General features: G+C 38.5%; 1 protein-coding gene across 1 annotated transcript in view; it reads right to left on the bottom strand.

Annotated features, from left to right (window-relative positions):
- Positions 1-321: 321 nt before the first annotated feature.
- The window catches only part of VPS35L (VPS35 endosomal protein sorting factor like), a 51450-nt gene continuing 25981 nt past the window's right edge, over positions 322-25790 (bottom strand). Inside the window, exons 24-31 of the mRNA XM_071571217.1 lie at positions 23898-23996; positions 23036-23113; positions 21756-21870; positions 11771-11910; positions 9985-10150; positions 8110-8228; positions 1638-1784; positions 322-1097 (exon numbers count right to left, since the gene is read on the bottom strand). Coding sequence (XP_071427318.1) covers positions 999-1097; positions 1638-1784; positions 8110-8228; positions 9985-10150; positions 11771-11910; positions 21756-21870; positions 23036-23113; positions 23898-23996 — 963 coding nt within the window. The 3' untranslated portion in view covers positions 322-998. The remainder of the gene's footprint in view (positions 1098-1637; positions 1785-8109; positions 8229-9984; positions 10151-11770; positions 11911-21755; positions 21871-23035; positions 23114-23897; positions 23997-25790) is intronic.

Below are 25790 nucleotides of genomic sequence, written 5' to 3'. Positions count from 1 at the left end.
AGTGATGAGGAGATGAAAAACATACGACAAGAATGGTTTAAAAATTTGGGTGGTATTTATATATGGTTCTATGAAAATAAATTTCTTGGTTAGCCTCAACAAAATAAAACAATGTTGTGCAAAAATATATCTTGATATCTGTGTAAGGATTTAACTCATTAAAATACCAATAGATGAAGGTCTCAGCATGGTTCCCTACTGTGGGACAGAAATGGGGAGAGTGGAATTTTATTACAAGTAATATCAGTACATGTAACTAAATTCCACAAGATTAAGGTGATAAATTTGTATACACCAAGAAACTCCCCCAGAACACAGAGATGAACTGCAAATTGTTTTTATTCAGTGATAGTGTACTTTGCAAATATAGAGCACTTTGCATACATTTCATTTTTCATTTGCAGACAGCACTTAAAGATTCTTTCCATTTTACAAAACACTGGACTAAAATGAAAACATAAACATGTCTGTGAAAATGTATTGTGGAAATTAGAACAATAAAACCTCGGCCATTATTCTTTTCTCCTGGAACCAACCAAACCAATGCTGGCAGCATCCCAATGCAGAGAGATGACTTAGTAGGATTATTATATTGAAATGCTGCTTTCTACAAAGACTATTTTGAGAGTGAGATGAACTTCTGAGGCTGTGACTTAATTTGTGCAGATTATCTTTTTCCTTTTTTGTCAAAATTACAACAGATGAGATTTTTAAAGGCTTTCACAAGCACAGAGGTTCAAAATACTGTTTACTAAACGAAACACTGTTTACTGAATGTAAATCAGCATTTACAATATTATTTTATGGTAAATCTGAAAATAGAAATTCAGGTTAAATTATTGCACTCAGAACAGTTTTACCTTTACTGTGCCAAGTAAGTATTTCACACTAAGTAAGGTAAAAACACACTGAACTCCTCCAGTCAGAACTCCAGATCAGTGATTTTTTGCCTTGGCTACAGCTCTCTTGTACAGATGACTCCTTGGAAAAGACATTCATCAGGTCCTGGACTGCAGAGGAAGCCGAAGGGCCAAGTCTGTGAAGTGACTCATTTCAGGCTGTTGGCTTCGCCTCTTGATGTATTCCAGTGTTTTCACCTGGGTTTGAAAAGAAAGGGATTGGGGTATTTTTTGTGTCTTTGTCTGTTCTCATCTCACAGGCCATCACTTCATCTTTGTATAGGCACTGCCACGGTTTTCCCTAAATTTCACTGGCTGTGCGAGCACTTGGCACTCCAGAGCTCATTATCATGTATATCTTAAAGCTCTCAATGCCACTTTCCAAGCTTACACCATACAGTTCCTCCATGAAACAAAAATACTGTATTTCTCTCAAAGCCACTTTTCTGTTCTGAAGAAAAGTTACAGCACCCAATATCTTCAGGTTCCTTAATGCTTGACACAGGATTAAAATTGCTAGAAAGATACAAACCACTAGAAATAAGAAGTTGCTTATTCATTAAGAAGCATTCAAAAATAAGTCGTCGGGGTTTTTTAATAATTTAGTTGCTTTGTGCAAGAGAGCAACTTGTAAAGAGATTATGTTTATGCAGATCAGAAAATACTACCTTTTACCAAATAAAGAATGGGAAAAGATTTTAAGAACTAAAATTTCTTTGCATTATCTGTTTTCCTTACCATAGTCTTGGTGTCAGCAAAGCCATGTTTCTGAGCAAGATTCCAGAGATTGACTGAAAGCTGGTTTAGTTTGTTGTTGCGTAGATCCCCGTGAGCTACAATAGTGTTAAAGAAATAAAGTGCCAGCTGGCTCTGCCGCTTTAGGGTCTATATGAAAAAAAAAATTCCCATATTACCATACAGTCATCCCAAAACACACAGCACAACCTCTCTGCGTTCTCTGAACTCTTAGAGGTGCAAAGGGCACTCATTTTGTAACACAGCAATAGTTACACACCAAGAATATGGGCACAGTTTTCATGTTCCATTCAAAATTCAACAAGTAGTGACAGTTGTGAATCAATTCAAGTTGCTGTAAATAAAATAATTACACAAGTCTCCTACATTTTATACTGCTTTGGCACAGCACATTAGGTAGGTCTGACACATTTTTAACTCAAGACTTGCTACAACTGCATAGAAATCACCCTCTCACCAACCAACCTTGCACTTAGAGCACCACAGCTCTATATATTTTATTTTATTTTTTTCTTTTTTTCTGCACAGACAGGGACAGTGGGCAGAGAGGTGGTGGATTCCCCATCCCTGAAGGTTTTTAACTGAGATTGGCCGTGGCACTGAGTGCCATGATCTGGTAAATGGACTGGAGCTGGACCAAGGCTTGGACTTGATGATCTCAGAGGTCCTTTCCAACCCAATTGATTCTATGATTCTATGATTTTTACAGCCCACTATCATCAGTCTAGATTAATGCAAATTCAGGGTTTTTTTCCAGCAGTCTATTCTACTTTTATTTATTTAACCAAAGATAGTTTTTCCTGCTATTCTTCCACTGAAACTTTACTGATACCAACATGCTTGCACCATATTTGCAGCCACTTCCCCTAAAATTACTGAGGAGGGTCCCCCTCTCAGGTAATCTGCCACAGAGGAGCAGCAGCTACTGGGGAGGAGTTCTGGGGCACAGACAATCCTGCACTAATCTTACAGGGTGCTCTCACCCTGACTTGGAGTGAGTGGAAAACGAAATCACTTAAAACACTGTTGCAGATTCTGCAATTCCTACAGAGTAAGTTTTAACAGGGTAAAAGGGATTAATTATGATTGGATGCATCTGAGCTGTAGCATTTGTTAACGCTGCTTTGTTGCAGCTGTCCTTCATTCAGAAGGCCCACTGACACAGAAACCACAGCAGTGGAGTAGCAGTTACAACAAAACTATCAGCTGAGCACCCCAATTCATGAACTTAATGCTGCACTTTACCCCTCTCAGTTCAGCTCATGTTGGGCAGCAATGTACAGTGTTCAGACAAGGCTACAGGCAGAATGAACTGAAGATTAGGGACCTCTGACTTGTGTGTTCCTGACATGGTACCAGTGTAGCCATGCAGTCTCTGCCCTTTCCCTAAGGGACCAAAAGTAAATTAATTTCTCACTGCCAGCAGAAGAGAGGTCAGATGCTGTTAATCAAAGAAATGGAACACTGAGCTATCAGTCCTCCAGATAAACTTGGAAAACGAGAAAGTCATGCTATGAAAGAACTGGCCAACTAGAAAAGAGGCCAAGCATGCCCCAAATTAGAAGCACCAGACTGTTGTATGTATGTGATACAGTAGATGGGCACATGCAGAAACAATTGCCATATCATAAACTATGCACATGCAATGCCCAGACCTGCTCAAACCCCACAAGAAGTTACCTAAGCACTTTATAATTACATGAAAGTGTTCTTCCTCTAACAGTTATCTACATTAGCAATTTCCATGCCAGTAGCTCCAAAACCCATTCACAGGCTGAAACTACAACCATCATTGGGAGCACTGAACTGTCCTCCCTACCAGACAGAGGAGTACAATTGATCAGTCTAGTCCAGTAGTAGAAACACGGAGCAGGAATACAACTCAACAAGATAATAAAAGGAAAAATAGCTATGCTTAATTAGTACTGTTGTATTTCTCTTGTAGGACTAATACTCTTCAGGGAAACAGATCCAGGGTACAGCCCGCTAGTCCAGGTTTTGCCACATTATTGCTAAGGCCCCCTGCTACATCACAATGTATCCTGGATTAACAAAATATCCTCTATTACCTAAATTTTTTCCCATTCACCATCTAATGCCTGTGTGTCTTCTGTCGAATACAAACTTCAAAGAGGTTCCTGGGAATTGCTTGGAGGTTTCCTCACAAGAAGTGGGACAGCTCAGTTGTTGGGCAGAATGCAAAAGCAGCAGTTCTCCAGCCTGAGTATCGACTAGCAAGGCTCTCCAGACAATATCAATGCAAATACAAAATCCATTCTTTAAAATAAATAAGGATGAATTTTTTTACTAATTTGAAACAGGTACTTCAAAAAGGTTCGTCCTTCAAAACGGATTCAGAAAAAAGCTGGAAGGATAAGAGGCACACTAGCTCTCATTGTGTTGGGGCAGGTATAACAGACAGGATTTTGGCACCTAGTCCTGTTACACAACACCAAGTGGAGAGAGAGGCAGGCTCAGGTATGCAGGAAATCCCACCATGACTGAAAATGAACGAGAAGTGTCAGACAAGGCTTACATGATGATGAAGAGGAATGTTTATATAACAAGGCACTGACCTCCAACCCAAGGGATGTATCCAAGCTGGCACACTGCCATGCCTGGAAAGACTGAGATGTGGGTGGCACCCCAGCTCACAGCGTGTACTCACAGGCAGCAAGGAGAAAGCAACAGCTCAGCTATTTGGCAACCACATCCATCATGGGACTAGCAATTCCCACACCAAAAAGAATTGCCAGCCTTCTAGGCAGCACATTTTCCATAATCCTTGGAATAATGCTGATGACAATGAAACAAAGAACAAACTACATCATCCCAGAATGTGCCCCTGCCATGTCCTCATCCCTCCACCAAAGTGCAGAGCAATGCCCAAATTTCATATAGCATAACAGAAAAAAATAGTCTTTCATACAATGGACCATGTAACATTCTGTTTCACAAAATTCTGTCTAGCAATGAAAAAAAATATTCATTCCTATCCTTCAGTGACTTCTGCCAGATGTGGGTCATAACAGTGCAGTGCCACACCTCTAGTTAGGGCAGGCTGAGACATTTTACTCCCAGCTCTATACTGGCACCATGGTAGGTTCATCTGTATTTCAAAGTCCTTAATGTATTTTTAAAGCTTTCAGTATTCATAGTGTTGCTCACACAGTTTTATTTTCCTCTAAAATTTATCCAACAAGGATGTGCTCCCTGTGAAACATGCAGTTCACAGAGGACCAGACCATACTGTTCAAAGCCATGCTCAGCAATCCTGCTGTAGGCCATTAGCAGACTCAAGGTATGTACTTTGGTTTCCACCATTTACCATCTTAAAAATATACAGAAACAACGTTCTCCATTAAACTACTACTAGTCTTTACACTCCATTAGCATGCCAGAGACAATGGTGTAATAAAAGGGTAATTTGGGAGTTTGCAGCTCTGAGCCAAAGCAGTGGAGTTGATGTGCACTCACAGCCCCAGTTCCTCCTTGCAGTGCAGCAGCCTCTCACTGCTCCAAGTGTCCTGAACAGGCATCTCCACCACCTGCCCTCTCTGCTGGAACCTGCTGCAGGTGAATTCTCTTGGCTCCCTCTGCCCAAAGAGGAACATGTTTAACCACCTTTAGAAAATCACAGCCAGTTCTACAAAATTCTTCAGGATGAGTGAACTCTTCTCAGCTGAAATCGCACACCCACACAGAGAACTGTCCTACTCTGCTTCTAGTTCAAGCTTCAAACACACGTGAAATCGACTGAAGTTGTTATGAGTTTATACGAAATTAAAAATCAGTTGTGTTGAAAGAAGAAGCCTCAAGAGCATTTCTTGATACTTTCTATGAAAGTCCAGTATCTACCAGACAGTACATGGGAAGGCTGCCATCCTATCATGGCACTGCCAGGGACACAGCAACACGCTCCTACTATTTTGGATTGAAAGTCATGTTTGAATAAAACACACATTTATTAATGAGTAGCAAGAAACAAGGTATTTACATTTCTATGAAACCTGGAGCATAAGACCAGTCTTCCCCACACAGAAAAGATTCACTGCTACTCTCTTGTCTAGAAACAGCTTGAACTTTACAGAACTGTCCAGAATTAAAAATTTCCATTCCAACACTGTCACATAAATGAAGCATTCTCTAATACTGTGAAAAGACCATGCTGTGTTAACAATGAGATGCATTGTTCTCTTCTAAATTGCCCTTCTGATGAAAGGATTTTATTGTGAGAAAAATTTATTTTCCTTTATAGCTTTTAAAGGAAATGAACCAATAAAAACACAAAATCATCAGAAGCTTGTTCATTTAAATGAGCAGCCAAGAAGATGGATAATAAAAGGTCACCAACACTGAAGCAATCCAAATACCACAGTGATTTTATGACCAGTTCTAATTCAGCACAATTAGAGATCTCTGACAATATTCTCATCACCTCTATTTCCTCAGCAACAACAGCTTCCTCCAACAACTATTCATTCTTAAAAAACAATTTTTATCTAAATTTCTCAAGGACATTTACTCAACAATGCAAAACAAATGCTCCCTCTTTGTAAATAAGAATGGACAGAGGAGTAAATCCAAGGCTGCAGAGGCAAAGGCAGGGCAAGGACCTACATCTGTGCTGCTTAGCTTTAAATCCAGTTTTCTATGCAACGACGGCTTCAGTGAAGGAACACAGGACCTCATTACTCAATGTGTTATGCTTGAAAGCAGAAAACAAAAATAAAGGCCTTTCAGAAACCATGGATTTCAAACCCTACAAATATTCCCACCCACGTATTCCACACAGGAGTCAGATGCAAAAAAATCCTTAATATACAACTCACAGTCCTGACAACTCTGATAAAAATCTCCTTCCAAGACCTGCTTGGACATTCTTAGCTGTGCTAGAATGGTTGTTCTCTGCTGTTACTGTTCTGAAAAAGAACTACTGTTCACTGTACTGATGTGTACAATTACACAGAGGCATTTAGGCAAAGGATTTATTCATCTTCCATCCCTACAATTGCTCAAGGAAGGACAAACTGGATAGCAAAAGCAGAGAAAAAGCTAAATTTAGCACAGTGTCCTCCCAATATGTATCACTTAACACATTCTGTATTGGCAAATACTATGGGCTACTGTGCAACCAGGCTATCTAAAAAATGCCAACAAATCAATCATCCCCTGCCCTCCTATGCAGGCTACAAGCCACAGGATTTCTATCAATAGAAGTTGTCCAGTAAGGGGTGATGAGGAAGCTGTGGAGGAAAAAGGTACAGTAACAGAACAGTAAGTTCTCCTTATTTCAGTAATACTGACAACAGCAGTCACCTGCCTTTCACATAAACTCCATTAGGCTATATTTGATCCCTCAGAGCCTCTGAACTCCAAGAAATCCAGTAAGCTACCTGGTGTTTTCTTTATTTAATATTGAACAAATACACTAAAATCAGAGTGAAGACAAAACACCTTTTTCCTCTCTCTGTACCTCTCTCCTGACTTCATCCTAGTGCCTGGGATCTGAAACTGTTACTGATTATAGGTGACTTTCATTGTATTTTACCCAATAATTAATTGTGAATTCTCACTTTGCTCATTACAGAATTGGACATTTCAGGCTATGCTAACTTAGCTGGCAAGAAAACATGGTTTATTCCAGTCCTGTGGAAGGGAGGTTGGAGCTTCCAACCCAAAGCATTCCATGATTCTATGATTTATCAAGTTGATAGCCAAGAGGAACCAACAGGAAGGATGGACATGGAGCAGATTTTAGTTATGACCACACTGCAATCAAAGGAATGACTGTGGCACAATATAATTGTGTCTTCAATTATACTGTAGGCCAATAACTGCAATACCATCATCACAGAGCTCATTATAATCAGAAAGACTTGTAAGAAAAAAAGTCATTCCACACTGAGCATCGTATTTTCATAACCCAACCACAATAGGATTCGAGCTGGTTAATTTAAAGCTACCTCTAACCTCACAGAGCATCATGTTTCCATAACCAGACTACACCAGGACTCAAGGCAGTTAATTAAAGCTAACTCTAAGCTCACTCTCAGTGCAGAGTGCTGCTCTGCAGTGATCATTCTGTACTGCAGCACAGCCCCTCCTTGGTGCACAGCCACAACCAATACCACAGTGTGCCAGAGCAGCTCCTACTGCCTGACAGCTCCGTGAGCCCATACACAAACAGAACACAGCTGAGCAGGAAACTTCAGCCTGCACCTTAAACATGGATTGTAATTGTGACATGATCTCCCTCACATTGTTAGGTGTCTCCACACAAGCCTGCCTACGTGATGGACTCACTTCTTTAAAAAGTAACATTACCCAATTTCCTCTTGTTATAAAGTTCCAGAAGCTTTTGAAAAGACCAATGCCTGGTCAAAGGTGGTCTGTTTCTTCAACTCCAAATTACTTTTGGTTTTGTATTGAATCAGGCTGAGTAAGAACATACCTCTTCTTTTCCAAGGCTTTTCAGATGATCCAGGATCTGTGCTATCACTGTTTCACACAGTTTGTTAATTTCAGCCAGGAACTTGGAGTCTCCACCGTACAGGGTATCATTGGAATCAACTGCAGAGATGGATTCAAGCTTAGGTTTGGCTAAAGAGCTGTGCATTTGTTTGATATTAAAAACACCAGCTACTGACAGAAGGCCACATTTGGAAGTTATAAAATGACCCTCCTCCATGGTACACAACCAGAAAAATGCTGGGTAGGTGCCTCCCACTTGGTTGCCTATTATGGCCCTTCGATTTCAGGAACAAAACACTGAAAAGAATCTTTTAGCTTAAAGCCAGTGCTGTATTCCTGGATGCAGCCAGACTCAAAAATGTATCTGCTAGACTTACTGCAAAACAACATATAGTGCCAATATTCATTTTTCTCCACAGAGACAGCGCTCCCATCACTTTATAACAGCGTAAGGTCATCATCTGCAATGGCAGCAGGACTGGGCCAAACAGTTCCTGTTTTACTTCATGAAAACAAAATTTTCAAAAGAAACTGCATTTTAATTTTTTTTTTCCTAAAATAAAACTGGGATTACCTCAAAGTCATGGTTAGAAATTCAGAAAATGTGTTTTCAGTTTCAGAGGGAGAGAGCTCTTGAAGTTTTTAGAGCTGATGTAATTGTGATTTTAAACATGTCTTTTGGTCTAATTGTTTTACTATGAAATAGGCTACAAGAAATTTGTAAGTTTAAGTGTATTCTAAGTAAATCAGAAAGCACAAAAGATAAAAGATGATCTCCTGTTCCCAAGGAAATTTCATTTCAAGAAGCTAAGGTACATGGTGCACTTAGAAAAAAAAAATCACCCTACTACAGGGTAAAAATTAATAATTTGTATTTCCATGCTTATCTCCATCACAATTTTAATTAATTTAGATTTCTCATCTTGAGATTATGCAGCTATTTTGGTCATATAAAAAATGAAATTAAAGAGAAAGCAGCTAAACCACATTTCCTTACAAAATTTGAACTGCAGATTTACTACAGAGTAGTAGATCAACTGACAGTTATTTCTGTGCTGGTAACTTCAAGAGATATTTTGTCATGGGTGGTAACTGTGACAGAGTATTCACCAGAAGAACTGCAGAATATATTCCAGCCTGCCTCTCTGTGAATGTCCTATGCAACTAAAAGAAAAACTAGTTTGGCCTCTCTGACTTGCTAATCTTCCAGCATGCTTTAAAAAATTCAATTATTACTCTACCTCTGATTTAGTAATCTGTAATCAGAAGGAAAATACTCAGATTTTAAAGTATGTCAAAATATCATTACAAAAAAGTTGACATCTATTTCATAGAATGTAAAATCTTTAGAATTTTCTAGTTTTTCTGAAGATTTTTATAAATTATCACTGCAATTTCCAAAACTGAAAAGCCTCCCTTCAAAACAGTAAATATATAATTTAAATAATGGAGTTTAGGCTTTATATTCTGAAAACTGGAGTTGTTAATAAATGTGAATGAAACAACAAAGATAAGTATAAATCAAGTTGATACTTTAGAGCAAAAGAAAACCCTCTATATGTGTAAAGTTCTAACATTTACTTGAGAAGTTCACAATTAAAAAGCATTTGCACCACCACCAGGAGCAAACCAAGCAACCCACTCCACACAGGTGCACTTTGAAGAACAGACTCTGTATCTTTCAGGAGCCACCTCCTGTGATTATTTTAAGTTACAATACCTGGAACTGGACAGAAGAACAATCCATTCTGTAAGACTGACTACCACTGATCATCATTAACCAGATACAGTGGTAACACAATGCCAAAAATTGCACGGTGGAACGCCAGGCCCCAGAGCCCCCCTTGGGCATTACCTTTATCTACATGGTAGATAAATGCTTCTTGAGTCATGGCAGACAGAAGATGCAAAACATTAGTATAAATCCTGACTTTGTCATCGCTGTTATCCTCCCAAGTATAATCCTGGATCACATTTAGTAATCCTCGCACAAGAAACAACACTCCTTGTTCTGGATGGTCCTACGGAAAAGAAAAAAGGTAGGTCAAAACCAAAACAAAACCAGGATTATTGGCAGTTATTCAGTGGTTTAGAGTCACAATATGAGCTCTATAAAAGCAAAACTACAATATAATTAAAGCTGACAGCTACTTTTCTTAAGTGTGCTTCCTGCAAATCCTTTCAAAAATTTCTTCCAGTTTCCATCTAAAATGTCCATCTGCCCCTTAGTCAGAACTTGATCTAGGCAGTCTTCACAGACAAACTTTGAAATGCTTTGTTTTCTAGTCATAGGGGAGTAGTACAAAATTAATTGTCAGCTTCTTAACAGCGAAGCCTCTAAAATTAAATACTGGGTAGATGTTTTTAATAAAATCATGTCCATAAGCTGTAGTATATTACTCATATGAGTTTCAGAAGAACACCTACACTGGGAAGTCAGAGTTACAGACAATCAATAATCTTTTAACATGAAAGGAGTAGAAAGACATCTGCCTTACATAAGCTGGGAGCTTTTGCAAGCAGCTTTAACAGTGCACCAAGCTAATTCCAGCTGGCAGTTGGTGCAGTGATACCAACAAACACAGGACAAATCACAGTCCACTGGGGAATGTAAAGTAAAGAGAAGAAAAAATTACAGCAGCTAATTTCTGAATCCTGGCATCTCTTTGCAAGTTATTCTTCTTTACTGAATATGAGAGGTTGCATCTCCCTTCTTCAATTCTGTTAATGACCCGAGTCATTCCACAGCCTTCCTTCAAGGTCTTACTTCTGCAGTCAGCAACACAACTGCCCTTTGCCTTCTAACAACACAGCACCTCCACATTTCTGAACATGTGTGGCTTGGGAGAGCCCTTCCACTGGAATAAGGAGAATCCACTGCTCTGAGGATGAGGATTTGGACAGCACCACACTGTGTGCTGCTTCACCAAACATGGAGTCAAAGAAAACAGGAAGGAGAAAACCATAAGGAATATTTCACTGAGAAGAAACAACCTACTTTTTTCTAAGAACAAATGCATATACTTCAAACTTCTTTTTTTCTGGTGTTCCAGACTAATTTACAATTTTCCCTCATCTTTTAGCTATAGCTTAAAATATTGGAAGGAAAATGACATCTCTCTCTCTCTCTCTCTCTCTCTAAACTTGACAATTAGTTAAAAATTGGAAGGCTGTAGAATGGTACTACTTTGTGAAATATTCATCAGAAGAGGAAGGTTATGCGAAAATCCATCTTCAGATTACTGTTTTCACTCAGATGGTTGGGCAGCCTACAACAGAGTAACTGAAACTAACAGAAACTAGAGCTCTGTATTTTTCCACTGCTCAGGTATTTTTTGAATGCTCAGCTAATAAAACAGTAAATGAGGTTTACACAATTAAATGATGGTGAGATTTCATTCTACCCCGAGGTGCTGCTGAGAGTGGCAATGCTGCACATCCTTCTCTACACACAGTTGTTCTGCCTCTCCATTTTGCACTGGGGTGAGTGATTTCACAGCCAATGGCCAGATCAGTTCAGCTGCTCACAGAAAACTAATCCCTGCATCTCCCACTCTAAAGCCCAGCCTACTCTGTATTTTTTAACAGGAAAGTCAAAACAGTCTACCAGCCTGTGTGCTGTTCATACACACACAACTTACCGGAACAACTAATAATGTGGAAAAAAAGTTACAAAGGAATTCCAGGAGGAAGGCATCGGAAGGTCTCATCTTTCCATCCACACTGATCATTTTCGGCACTTCAGGAACAAGGCTCACTGCAGCTTTGAAAAAAGCATCAGCTACAAAATAGAAATAGAGCTGCTGTATTACCACTCCAGCCAAGATGGCAATCACACCTGTGACCCAATGATTGCCTTAAGTTTGTTTCCAACAGATGACAGAAAATGAATGTGTGTTTAACTGCAAAGAAACTCAAGACACAGCAGTCAAAATCTGTGGTAATTCAAGTGATACTGTTTCTTCCAAAGAAATTCCCACCTCACTCAAGGCTTTTGAAATTATAACTCTTCTTCTTTGCAAAATAAGGGGACACTATCATTTCACATATAATGTGTATATAATAAAAAAAGAAATTAGTACATGGTTCAAAATTGACTTATCTAAAGAATAAGGAATCCAAAGGTTCATGCTATCTTGTTCACCAATTCATTCACCAAAGGCTGTTAAAGTTATAAAGAAATACTGACAGCTTCATTTCTCTAATTATTTATAATCATTAAAACATTTAAAACAGGTATTGCTGGTTCCCCAAATAAAAGGATCCTTTCCAAGAATCACAATACAGGAATTAGAGAAAGATCCATCATTATGGCCTTGGCAAAATAGCTAAGAAGAGGCTTTTCATAACTCTTTATTATGTCTCTAATCTTACAAAAATATAAATTCCAAACAGTAGAACATCTATTTGTCAGTTTATACACAAATTGGAAGCGATAATATTCTCCCTCTCACACTAGATGACCTCCTATACATGCTGAGTTCACAAAAAAATCCTTACAGCAACACTGTTTTGCACTTTCTTGGCTACATTTCAGAATATCCAAGTATCCACATCTCACTAGAGTCGTTCAGCCATATACTTCAAAGCATCCTTCTGAATTAATACTGTATCTTTATTTCACAGGAACAGGGACCAAGGCCATGAAATCAGACTTTATCAAAGAGAAAACAGAGTTGTTGGTGAAAGCAAAGAGGTGTTACATGGCTGGGATGGAGATACCACTGACAGGCAGGCATGGACATTTCCAGGAGTGCAGCTTGCTCTGGAAAAATTCATTTGAGACTCCAAGCAAATTTGCTAAATATAGTACCAACTGATATCTAATTTAAGCTTATGAGGAATACCAGGGAAACATGTGCTTTGGAAAAAACATAGTTCTGACTCTTATTTCTTTTCAGCACACAAGTGCTCGAGCCCTTCTGAACTTTTCAGTGCCTAGAACACAGACCCCTTCTGTCAAACATCGTACTTCCTTTTATTCTATACATTTATTAAGGAGTGAAAGAATGCTTTTTATTTATTTCAAACAACATATAAGTTCAGACAGCCAAGCAAAAAGAAGGTAGGTATTCCTTCTCTGAGCTTTATTAGAGGAAGGAAAGCAGCAGCAGATGTTCATTCTAGCACAAGTAAATGAATCGCTGTCACTTCCGCAGTTGTCTCAGCAGAAAAAAAATAAAAGTGCATGTCCCACATCACCATAGAATAAAAACGTGACCAGACAAACAAGGAATGTGCCTCAGAGAATAGTCTGCATACCAAAGTACCCATGTCTGTGCAGAGAATACTCCTGCCTTCTGAAGTTATTTCATAACAGGATGAGAATGACCTGTGCAGCAATCAGTTTGCAGGGAAAGAGAAGAGCTGCACATACCTCACCCTAACCTGCTGCCTGCTCTCCCAGCAATCACAGTCCTACACATTTTCCTCTAAACTTCTGCCATAGTGCAAACCCCAAACTTCTTATCTTCACTTTGAAAAACTGAAATTTGATTGAATTTATTCTTCTTGCCCTCCTGCCGTTGCTGTGAATGAGAGCTGCTCTCATCTGGCTGGGCAGCTTCAGAGCCCTGAGCTCCCTCCCCACACCTGCTGGGCAGAGCAGCATCCCTGGCTCCTCTGCATCTGCTGCAGCAAGGAGAGACCTGCCCACACCCCTGATGGCTCACCAAGCCCTGCCGGGGCTGTCACAAGTTCCGTTGTGCTTCCCTTTTCTCCCCTATCCATGGCAGTCACAGAGCAGCTGCCCCCGGGCTGTCCCCACGTGGCTGCTGTCCCTGGTCACTCCTGCAGTGCCACCCTGTAAGCCCCATGTACTGTCACTGTCCCAGCACAATGAGGAGACTGGGGGGCTCTTGTCCCTCACGTTTAATCCTTGTTCCTTGCCTTTTTCCTTCTGCTTTCCCCTCAATGCAGTAAGGCAAATCAAAAGAGCAATTCAGCACAAACCAGTTGTATTTTGCTTTGGTACATCCACAAGTACTGGCAAAGGAGAATATATTAATTTTGCTACGAGTCCTGCCGGTCTGTGCTAACCACAAAATGGTTTTATGCTGGAACACTAAAAGCACATTTATCCAAGATATTTGTGCTTCATAAGACCGAGAAAAAAATGCACATTCATGCAAAGACTTTTATTACAGACTGCAGAAAACTACTTGTCCTCCAAACACTACCATCCTGTTCACTTGCAGGGGGCTGTCAGTATGCACCACATGCTCTGAGTTTGGAGAAAAAGTTCACTAAATAGGTTGTCACAGACATGCTATTTTCTCAAAAAGTATGAAATGAGCATCTGTTTAATTCTGAATTACTTTAATTATGAGGTTATGCAATGATGCTTTCTCTATCTTTAAAAGTCAATTTTTAAAGCTATTACTGTAGAGATGTTTTAAAACGAAACTGTACATCACTTCCTGGCTTCCAAAAGGTATAAGGAACCACTTAAAAAGCACCAAAACCCACAATGATGTTATGTTCTTGATTTAAAAAAAAAAAGGCTTCTTCTGAAAAAAGATGCTGTTTTCTTATCTGCCTACAGTATAATGCTTCTAAAGTGAACCCCTGTTAAACTGGATAAGGGGGCAGCAGCCTGTGCATTACAACAAATCATTATGATGAAGCCTTCCCAGACTGCTGTTAATATCTTGTGCAGTGCTCCGAACGAAACATACTTCATGGTCCGCTACATTTATCCTTTCACAGCAGCTCCTTCATTTTGGTTGACCATAATCCTATAAATCTTTCCCCTGAGCATACATGCTGACCTTCAGGCTACAAAAACTAACAGTCTTGGATAACCAAGTCAGCACTTCCAGAAAATACTCTCCCACAGAAGGAAAAGCGAGTGAAATTGGTGTTGAATGTTCTGCTATTGACAATATTCATGATGGCACATGCACACAGACATTTAATCACACGTACCCATGGCTATATGCACCCCCATATATTCCTATACACAACTGTCTCTAGATATAAAAATTCAGGTTGCACTGTATTTGCTGCATCTATGACAGCCAATTAAACTGAGTGAATTTTAGATTTCAGGCAGGCAAAAAATCAAGGAGGAACAAAGCCATTAGAGATGGGAAAACAATTAAGCTCCTTAAGTCCACCTTCAAAGAGCAAATGGGAGTGAGCTTGACATACCTACCCAAACTATTTTTAGTGCTGGGTACAATTACACCAGCCTAAGTCGACCCAAAGGACAAAACCAGGGACCATCCAGAGTCTTCTGCATTCCACACCACTTTCACGTCTTACAACACTGTCAAACTTAATTTAATACTCCAAAGATTTTGCTTCCACATCTGACAGATGCTGGTAATTCAATGAGGTCTTGTACTCCAGTGCAAAAAATTAATGGGAAGCAATTGTGGGGGTTTTGTTGCCTTATTTTTTCTGTTAAATTAATTAATCCATTACTGTTTTGACAACCAAGTCTTGCAAACATATGAAACTCCTTCTCCTAACGTTGGTGAGGTCACTGTGAGACTTCTGCCACATTGCAGAAATGTAGTTTTCCTTGAACTACTGAACATTATTCTCCATTTTAGAATTCTCTACACATCACTTCCAATCCACGAACTACAAAGAATTATTTGAAGTAACAAAGTTGAAATCAGAAAATGAATGTCCTGCTGCTTGGTGAACTGGAATGTGCTATGTTAATTCATATTATGAAATAGCTGCAGATAACAAGGTAGTTATGTGGAGGAAGTTTGCTAGAGCAGGTTTAGGTGTAGGTTGAGTAGATTGTTAGCAAGACCTTGGTACTTCCAACGGCACACAGAGGCACAGGTGGAAGGGAAGATGGATGTGCACAGGGACATCACACAATATCAGCAAGGACACTGGACACAAGATACTTTATTTTTAAGCTGTAGTCAGTAAGTGCAACACACACCATATCACTACCCTCCAAAAAACCCCCAAAAAACACCACAAATTCCAGCCTGCCTCTCTGCATTCCATATAGTCCCTGAGGACTGTGAGGTAAGGCATCAGCAGTAGTCTCTAAAGAAAGCTCCACTAGTAATACTGGAAATTTTCAAATAATGTTATAGGCAAATACTAGGTTTCTCCTAGTTATTATGAGGTGAAAAAAAAATCAAATGAATAGACATGTGGAAAAACATGAAGGCTGAAGAGTCAATATGGTATTTGCAGAGAGAAATAATTCCTCAGAAGTCTCTCAAGTTTTCCAATGAACCAGCAAGTTTGTGTTTAAAAAGTAACTCACTCAATACAAATACTTAGATTTTAAAAACCCCTTAACAGTGTTCCTTATAGAAAAGGCTCTTTAAAGAACTAAGCTGACAGAAGACAAGGAAGAAAGTCCTCATAGGGATACATAACAATGGGATGGACAGAGAAAGGAGTGTCAATAAATGTTTTCACAGTGGAGCAAAATGTCTCCTGCATTCCTTAAGGTTCTGCAGAGACAGATCCTCATGATGAGCCGGGAGGTGACAATGTTTGCAGACTAGTCTGGAACGTGACTGCAAAGCATCACAGATGGATCTCATGATTCTGAGCAATAAAGCAGCAGATGAACTCTAATATTAGTAAGGCATGTGTGGAAAGAAACAGCCCTTGCTAAAACTGTAGGAAGATGAGCTCCAAATAGGCTATTTACACTCATGAAAGATTTTGGAGTCATTATAGATGGTTTCCTGAAAACTACATCCTAAACAGCTGTCTAACACAGTCCTGATCTTCCCATTTTCAAGAGGACAGAAGGATTAAAAAGGTGCCAAGGCAGGGAACTGTTTCCTTATTAGAAAAGACTACAATGACAACAATTTCTTTAGGACTTACAAACTGCATTATCTCAGAAACAGCAAGAAAATGAATCAGGAATGACTGAAGGTTGCTCAGATCAGCTGCATGCTCTGAGACACTCAGCTAACATTTAAAAACCAGGCAGAAATAAATCCCTAAGTATTAGATTTCCAGTTGTGGAACTTGCTGTCACAGGATGCCAAAGGTCACAAAGGCCAAAAAGTAACAATTGATTAAAAAATTAAATTCTGAAGGATCGGTCCATTTATTTTTTTTAAGTACCACGGTCCATATACAAGCTTTGTTGAAGGATGTATTTAGATCACCTGCAGCTGAAAGCCAAGAAGTATCATCATGCATTACTGTTTCCTGTAGGTTCCCTTAGTAGATGCTACCAGACACTTTCAGAAACAGGTCATGGGCTAGACAGACTTGAAGAACTGACAAACTGATATAAAATACTAGTCTGAAAAGCTTAAAGAGACAGAGATGTCATCTCTCCACATCATATGGAAAAGCTATTGGATGGGATAAAGAGACAACAAAAGGCTCAGGGAATGAGAGAAGCTTTCAGCTGTGGAAATCAGAGGTAACAGTTAAGTCATAATTCTGTCCAAATAAAGCAACATTTAGCATTACTAGTAAGAAAAGCAGTATCTCAGATTTTTTCTCAAAGCTCCTTTCCTGCTTTCAAGGAAAAATAGTATTTAAAAAGGTAACAGAAACAGCATACACTGATCTCACCAGAGAAGCATGAGCCAAGAAGTCCCAAAATCTGTAATTAGGAAAATCTCTTCAGGTTCTTATTTTTCTGAATTCTTTCCCTCAAATTCCATCTATTTATATTCATCAGATCTATAAAGATTTTAGGAGATTAGGAAGAAATACTAAAAACTGTTATCTAATGGTACTGAGAATATACTCTAAAACATTATTAGACTATGATTTAAAATTGCTTATTAGATATTCCATACCATACTTTCTCTAGAGCATGGATGAATCCTGTCATATTTAGTGAACATTCATGGGAAAATAACATTTTCTGCAGTAGAAAAGAAATTACTTTTGCATCCTACCATGTGAAACTGTTTCAGCTACAATTGGAGAACAGAACACATACCTAGAATTACACTGAGCATTGGACACTTCAGAATCAAAAGCTGCACTTGCTAAACAAAAAGGTCTGCACCAGTTGGTCTGAGGGACAGACTTCATTTTTATACAGTTTTATGTTTGACAGTATCCCAGGGAAATTAGTCACACAGAATCAGCTGAATTTCTTTATTCACTCAGCACATTACTTCTGAAGTGAGGCAGGAATTTCAGAGCCTTTAAAACAAAACCACTGCTTAAGCACACATTACCAGAAAGTTACGTCATATCCACCCACCTGCTGAATGCTGTGACCAGCAATCAGAAACTCTTGCTGTCTGTTCTCTGACAGACAAAAGTAGCATTTCCACAGGGAGGAAATATGTGCAATTAAAATAATACCTATATCTCAGAAATCTAGAGGAGTGACACAATGGAGCATGCATTTAATCTCAATTTAGTCCAAGCACTCCCCATGGCAGGAAGCATGACCAATGAGAATTTATTACTCTCAGCATGCAGCGTTCAGTGGCTCAGTTAAAGAAATGAACAGCCCAGCTCTGTAACATCTGGCATCTCCCTTTCAAAGGTGGGCTCTTAACAGCCTCTCCAGAGGTACAAACTATGCAATCCAGGACAAAATCACCTAAAACATTTGAAACATAATTACAGATTCATTTTATTTAAAGCAGCTCTTGGGAGCTGGAGACATAAGAGAAAATAGTCATGTTTAATACATACTGAACAGCATTCCCAGACAGACACCCATCAGTGTATTCATACTGGAGTTTCATGAGCCTATAAATTCAGATTTCTGACCCAATTTCATTGTATTAAAGAAAATCTATTCCAAGAAAAACTACAATTACCATTTTCTAATACTGAAGTATCTGGGTGAGTTCAAACACTTGATTTGATTAACAGTGTGGCAAATCCCAGCAGGCAACACTCTGATTTGACAGAGGAAATGGGAACAGAGATACACGAGGACTGATGGGCTGCTACTGCTGCCCCTTGAGACTGGGAATGAAGCAAACCCCAAACTCCTCCAGTTATAAGCAGATTAGCTGTGGCTCTCCAGTTGTTGGTAGTTTATCAATGCAATCCTCAGACTCATAAATTTTTTTTGTTATGACCTGCACATCCTCTTTATAAAAAAGCAATTTTTAAAATTCCCCTTATCTACCCTGACACATAATTCTACTCCTTTTTCAAGTTGGATACATTGGCAATTTAGAGAAGTTTTCTTATTGCCAACAGAAATTGTGGAACTCAATTTTGTTATGTGTTTAAGTGAAAACTCAACTCACTGAAATAGACTCCCCATAGGAATTTAAGATTAAGAAAAATCCAAAAATTTAAGTTACTAAAAACAACAGCTGGAATCTTTAAAGATAAATGGAACACACACAAACACCTGCATGTTCCACTGCTGGCTGAGATACCACTTCAGGTGCTCTGCCTTTCAGTTTTACTTCTCTTTACAATTTTAAAGCAATTAAGCTAATCCAAATCAGTGTGAAATAAAGGTTACAGAAAGGCACAATTTCACTTCCTGGCCTAGTGGCAGCATTAATTGCATGCTCTTAAATCTTCACTTCATGCTGCATTGGTTTTAGTAGATCAGTATCTAATTGGCATCAGTTAACTCAGTAAACTGACTGGATTTAAATTTGCTGTTATGAATTAATCAGTACTTCTTACTTATTCAGTTAAGATACAGATTAAACTGTGTTAGAAGTAACTTTCAAGGACACATTATCTGACTTTGGTGCATCAACACCTGAAAAGACAGTTCACAACAAATGACCCAAGACAGTGCCTAACTGGTAAGTACATGCTAAATTACTCATGCAAGTGACATGTCCTTGGACACAAATTGTACCCAAAATAGCTTTTCTAAGGAAGCAGAAAAGTGCATAACAACACAACCTTGGTAAGTGAAGGGAGTTACTGAACATCAGAGTTCTGCACATGCTTCATTTTAATAAAACTGGAGATAAACCAAATGCTCTTCTCTCTAGCTTGTGGATCTAAAAGTTGGGAAAGTGTGGTAAATAAACATGCAGTTTAGAGACTGAGTTTATAATGCTTTGCATATACCTATTACTTTAAGAGATTTCAGGACAGGGATCCTCTTATTTGGTGAGTGCACTGTGTTCACATGTCAAACAACAGCTGGGCACATTTATAAACTCACACTGAAAAATCTGGACAATTGTTGGGGCCCAGAGAAGAATTATTGGGCTCACTCAGAGAAGACTTGGATCACAAAAACAGTGAAAAAGCAGTTTATAAATTGAAAGATTATTAAAGCACAGAGTGGGTCTCAACATGGGCAGGGCATAATCCTCAAAGACCAAATATTACAAAAAAACTGCCTTGTATTTGCTTCCAACAAGAGAACCACTGCAACAGAGCAACAATAACAAAAATTGGTGCACAGGATAAGGTAGGCTGGTCAATTAAACAAAATGCCATAGGAAGAAAGAGCGAGTCTATTTTTTGTAAACTCTGTTATCTACAAAGAAACTGCACAATACTAATTGCACAACAACAGACTTTGCAGACCTTTTATTTGCACAACATACTTGGACACAACAGATAGCTTTACTCTAAATCCCTGTGCTTTGCTATATGGGCAACATCAGATTCAAAACAAAGAAATACAACAGTCACCCTGCACTAAAAAGTCTTAATCAGCATCCTAAGTCAGCTTGTTTGTGCAGCTGGAACTTGCTGGTAAATGCAGAGCTTGGAAAACAAGCCCTCGTGAAGAAGCAGAGAATTAATAGTCACAACAAAAGATGTTGCAAAGTAATCCAATTTATTACTCTCACAGCTCCACTGAAAACATGTAAAGGAAAAGCATTTACCAACGGAGAGCAGACACTGAAAGTCAGGATTAAAATTGCAAACCAAAGTAGAATGACATAATTTTAAAAAGGAAAAGGAAAATACTGCTAGCAGTAAAAGGTATGAGAAGACTTTCAGAATAGGTAAACTGTCTTTCCTTTGTGACATGAACAGGAACAAGACTGTATGAAATGGCAACACAGACCTAATGCTCATTCTGGTGCCAGAATAGCTCCCATTTTTTCCCCAAAATCACATTTTGTCAGAAATTCCAATTATTTAACATTGAGCTAACAGGATGGCTGAAAACTGTGCTCAGGTCCTGGTTCAATCAATAATTCAAATAAAAAAAAAGAAAATATATTTTTCAACCTTCATATGATCTGGTATTTCTCCACTGTTTCACTCTGCTATAATGGCACATTTTCCTGGCTAAACATTTATCACACGTGCTTCAATAGCAAGTTTCTGCTGTTCCTAACCTAAGTTCTAATTTTTTTCCAGCTCCCTGCAGGATTTTGTCAGCCTCTGAACTACTACACAGATGAACTAGTTTCTTTATCCATAAAGCACATTATTTGTGATTAGAGTGCTTGCATAATTATGCAGGAGAGAAATATTTCATGCTTACCATAATTCCTATTTAATTTGGGACAGCCTATCTCATAGCCTGTGTTAACTACAGTCAGCTGCCTTGGTTATTGAGATCACAGAATTTGTGTTAGAATTGAAGAGATGCTTTAATTCGACAAGTTTTTACTCTCAAACAGGGCTGTATGTTAATTACATCATAAATATACATATGACTTATGATTTCAACCAAGTTATTATTCATAGCTAGAAATATTTCTGAAATAAGAGATCCTTCAAATAGACAAATTCATGTCTTACCTTGTGAAAGGCACTGATTTGCCAGAGCAACCTGTCCAGAGTGAAGATACAGATTAAGACGTGTGAAGATGCTGCTCAGAGATGGAATTGTAATGAAGCAGAAGGCAACACAAGCCTGAAGCAAATGAAAAAAATTAAACTGAATAAAATTCAATTCTGAGTTATAGCAATCCTTACTGATTTTATACACAATTAGGAATCAAAATCTGTAGATCAGTTTTGGGAAAGGCTTTCAATAAAAAGCATGTATTACGTCAAGCCCAAAATCAGCAACTTAAAATTTCTAACAAGTATTTCAATAATTCTAAAAATAATTTTATTATTATTTATTATTGTTATTATTACTAAATAAACTCAAAACTTACTCTGATTCTAGCTCAGACAGTTCCTTTCTCCTTAGGTAAGCAGCTTGCAGCTCAAGACCAAAAGCTAAGTAGAAAAGCAGACTACTGTGCCCAGGGACAAACCATCTGCCAAACTGGTCAAAGCAGGTGCATTTTGTGTGTGTTTGGGAGGAAGCAGATCTAGCCCACTGTGCTGCAGCTGCAGGTCTATGGGACAGCCCAACACCTGGATGGAGAAAGTGGCCCCCAGGCACCGGGAGGGTGGGCAGGGTCACCCCAGCCATCCTTTGTCCAGCACACGGCACAGGTGCCCTTAACAAAAGTCCATTCATTAACAGTGGCATATGCAAACAGCTTCCCAGCACACGGACAGGGAGACATCCTGGTTGGTACGTTTCAGGTTAGGAGGGAACAGAAGCATCTGGCACAGCCTGTGAGAGAATGTGCATAGTTCAAAGCACATCTGACCATATCTGTACAGTCTCAGAGGCACTAATGCCCAAAGGGGAACTTTATTTGAAATTCAAATACTGATCTCAGCATATAAGCTCTGATATTACAAGACAGAAGTTGAATGTATTTTTTACCCTTTCTCCCATTCTCTTTGTGATTGAGTTACATAGAAATTTGGTATTTTATTTCAAATACCACTGAACAGCTGAACTTTCTAGAATTCACACAAATTGCTCTCCTTTAGAGAGGGAGTCAATCTTGCTGCTCTTTTTTGATACAAAGCTGCTATTAGATGGTTTGGGCCTTTTTTCTTCAACAGCAGCATTTGGCTTTACAGAGGAGAGATTGCTGGTGGCAAGAGAAAATGAGACTACAGTGTCAAAAATACTAATATATTAGTTTTTCAAAAATTATGAACTTAGGTGGCAGCAGCCAGCATTAACTGCAAAGAAAGCAGGCTCAAAGTTTATCAGTCAGACCTACCCTGACAAAGGCAGCAGTCTTTCTGGAATGATTTCCTTTCATCACCTTCCTTGTTTCCATTGCCAGCTGGTTCACAGACTACACATAAAAACCAAAAGCAAATCATGAAGGAAAATGCACAGCCCCAGTGGCAAATAACCTGCATGTTTTACTGCATGCATTTAGAGAACAGCAAGTGTCAAAAGGAACACTGATAAAGTGTGCCTTGACTGCAGTTTTTATTTGGAAAATTTCTGTGACTGTTCCTTAAAGCAAATTATCACCTGTTTTGTGAAAGTTGACTTGTTGGTTTATTCAAGCCTTTAGCTTATCCTTTGCTTCCCAGCTATAGTGCTGTCACCTCTTTCCTAGCATAAAAATAATGATTTCCAGCTAACACACTGATTAAAACCAAAGCCAAAATAATAAAAGGATTTAAGAGGAGATGCAATGTTGCAAAGGAATCAGATGCAGCTAATATTCACCTGTGACTCAATACAGAAAAGGGATTAACCTTCCCAATCATAGCAGGACTGTGCCTGGATCTGCAGCCAGACACAGTCTAATCTCTCCTAGATCGAGGATTACAGAAGACAGAACCCAAATTCTGAATGCACAAAAGTGCCATTTATTTTACTGGACATGAAATCTCTTGCAAGACACTCCATTTTGTTTGTTGCAGTGATACCATGCATGTCTGTCAAGCAAAACCTTCAGAGTGTTTAGGGTAACAAATCAGAGATGAGATCAAAATTTACTTTATAAACACCTGATAAAAATACTTCACACTTATTTTGCCCCAGACCAATAACCTGGGCAGGGAATGGGAGAACTGCAAATATATCCCCACTTATTAAGGAAATGCAGGTAAACTGTGGCTTACATGAATCAACTGCACCAGAACAGGCTCCAGATTGCAAAACATTGACCTGGCTTCAACATAGAAACTCAGCTGCTGTTCAAAGTCACGGCCAAATGAAACCTATAAAAGACAAAAAAACCCCTAGATTTTACCATTTTAGGCCATTAACTTTCTGATAAAACCACAGATATTCAAAAGTCAAAATCCCCACATACTGGTAAGGAAAACACCCACCAGTAACAACAAAATGGCACCTGAATAATCTCTGTCCTTTTAAGTTTCTACAACACTTAAACTTCAGGGAAACACCAAAGATTTACTGGTGTTTTTTTGTCTATACTCCACATGATGTTCTGTTTTACAGATCAAGTATTTATCAAGAAAACAACATTTAAATACTAGGTTTGTGAAGTGTTTTCAAACTCAGCAAACTCTTGATTCTTTATGGAAAAGGGACAAAGGCCTTGTTTTGATCATACTTACAAAGCAAAATAAAAAAAAACAGAACAAAAGAAACAGACCTGTGGATCTGTATTCAGATTCCTGTAATTCCTAGTTTATAAAGGGCTTCCAAGAGAAAATACCATTTTTCCTAACTAGAAGAAACTGCAGGTTTTCCTCAGGTTTGGTTAATAACTACATGGTTACACAGGATGGCAAAAGCTGCAACCTTGTATTCTGGCAGGAAACAAGTCAAAAGGCAACCCTCCTGTGAGAACATCCTACTTTCAACCCTCTAGATTTAAAAAACCTTGAGTGCTGTCAGCTGCAGTGTCTCAGCTGTCAATTAAAAGCCTCCTATGAGAAACAGTCTCCAGGCAGTCTATGTTTATGTATTCTATCGGAATTTTTTTCTAATAGAAGTAAAGGTTGCATTATTTATTATTTCTCAAGTCATATGCAAAAGATTTTTTTACAAAATTAGAATAAAATTTACATTTAATTCCTACACTGAAAGATCAAATAAACTGCAACAGAAAACAAAGAATTGCTTCTTGCATTACAGACAACTGTTTTTGCCTTTCCTCTACTTGTACAATGCTCATTTTTGAGTCCTAGTCTCAAGAAAACTTCTCTAAATATACAAATTCTTCCACAAAAATACTGAGTGTAGTGATGACTGTTACAACTGCTTTTCTCTCTACATGTTAATGTGTGCTAGTTTAAAATTCATAACTAGTCATTTTTCTGCTACAGGATTTTTTCCCCCCTAAACCAAGACTATCAAGCCACATCAAATTTTATTCAATGTGAAAAATCATCCTAAAGGAAATTATACCATATTATACTGCATAAAAGGCTTAATAAAGCAAAAATACATTAAAACATATTAATTAGCAAATTATTATAGCTGAAATAAAAATAACCATCTATATCAAATTTATAGAATTGAACAAAGAGGAGAAGTAGAGACAGAGTCTGTCAGCTCTACATGAAAGAAAAATCAAGCACTGAGAGCACATGGTTAGAGAATAAGAAAGCCTGAGAAAGTCTCCTTAAACAACCTGACATCTCAAAACCAGAGAACAACAAAAGATTTTACTGGGATAATAGGGAGGGAAGAGTTAAAAACCAAATTCAAGACAAAACACCTGGAGTTCTTCTGGGACTACTAATTTAATGATACAAATTATTTTATTTGTAAATGAAGATAAATGGGGATAAGAACAACATACAAGTCATATTTATTTTGTGTTTACTGAAGCTGGCATTGGTTCTTTTTAGAGCTGGGAATGGAACTTCATTCCCATAAATCAGTGATCTCTCTGATGCTATAACAGGCAAGACTTCAATTGCTATTTAACTTTTAAATACTTGCTATGTTTTACAGGAGATTCTCAAAACTAGCAGAAAATAAAATTAAATAAACAATGTGTGCACTTTAAACTTTCCTATTGCACCACAGCAGGTCCA

The sequence above is a fragment of the Pithys albifrons genome, chromosome 16 (assembly GCF_047495875.1).
Source record: "Pithys albifrons albifrons isolate INPA30051 chromosome 16, PitAlb_v1, whole genome shotgun sequence".
Taxonomy (NCBI): Eukaryota; Metazoa; Chordata; class Aves; order Passeriformes; family Thamnophilidae; genus Pithys; species Pithys albifrons.
The sequence above is the reverse complement of the archived record's forward strand: the minus strand, read 5'-3'. Positions and strand labels throughout refer to the sequence as shown.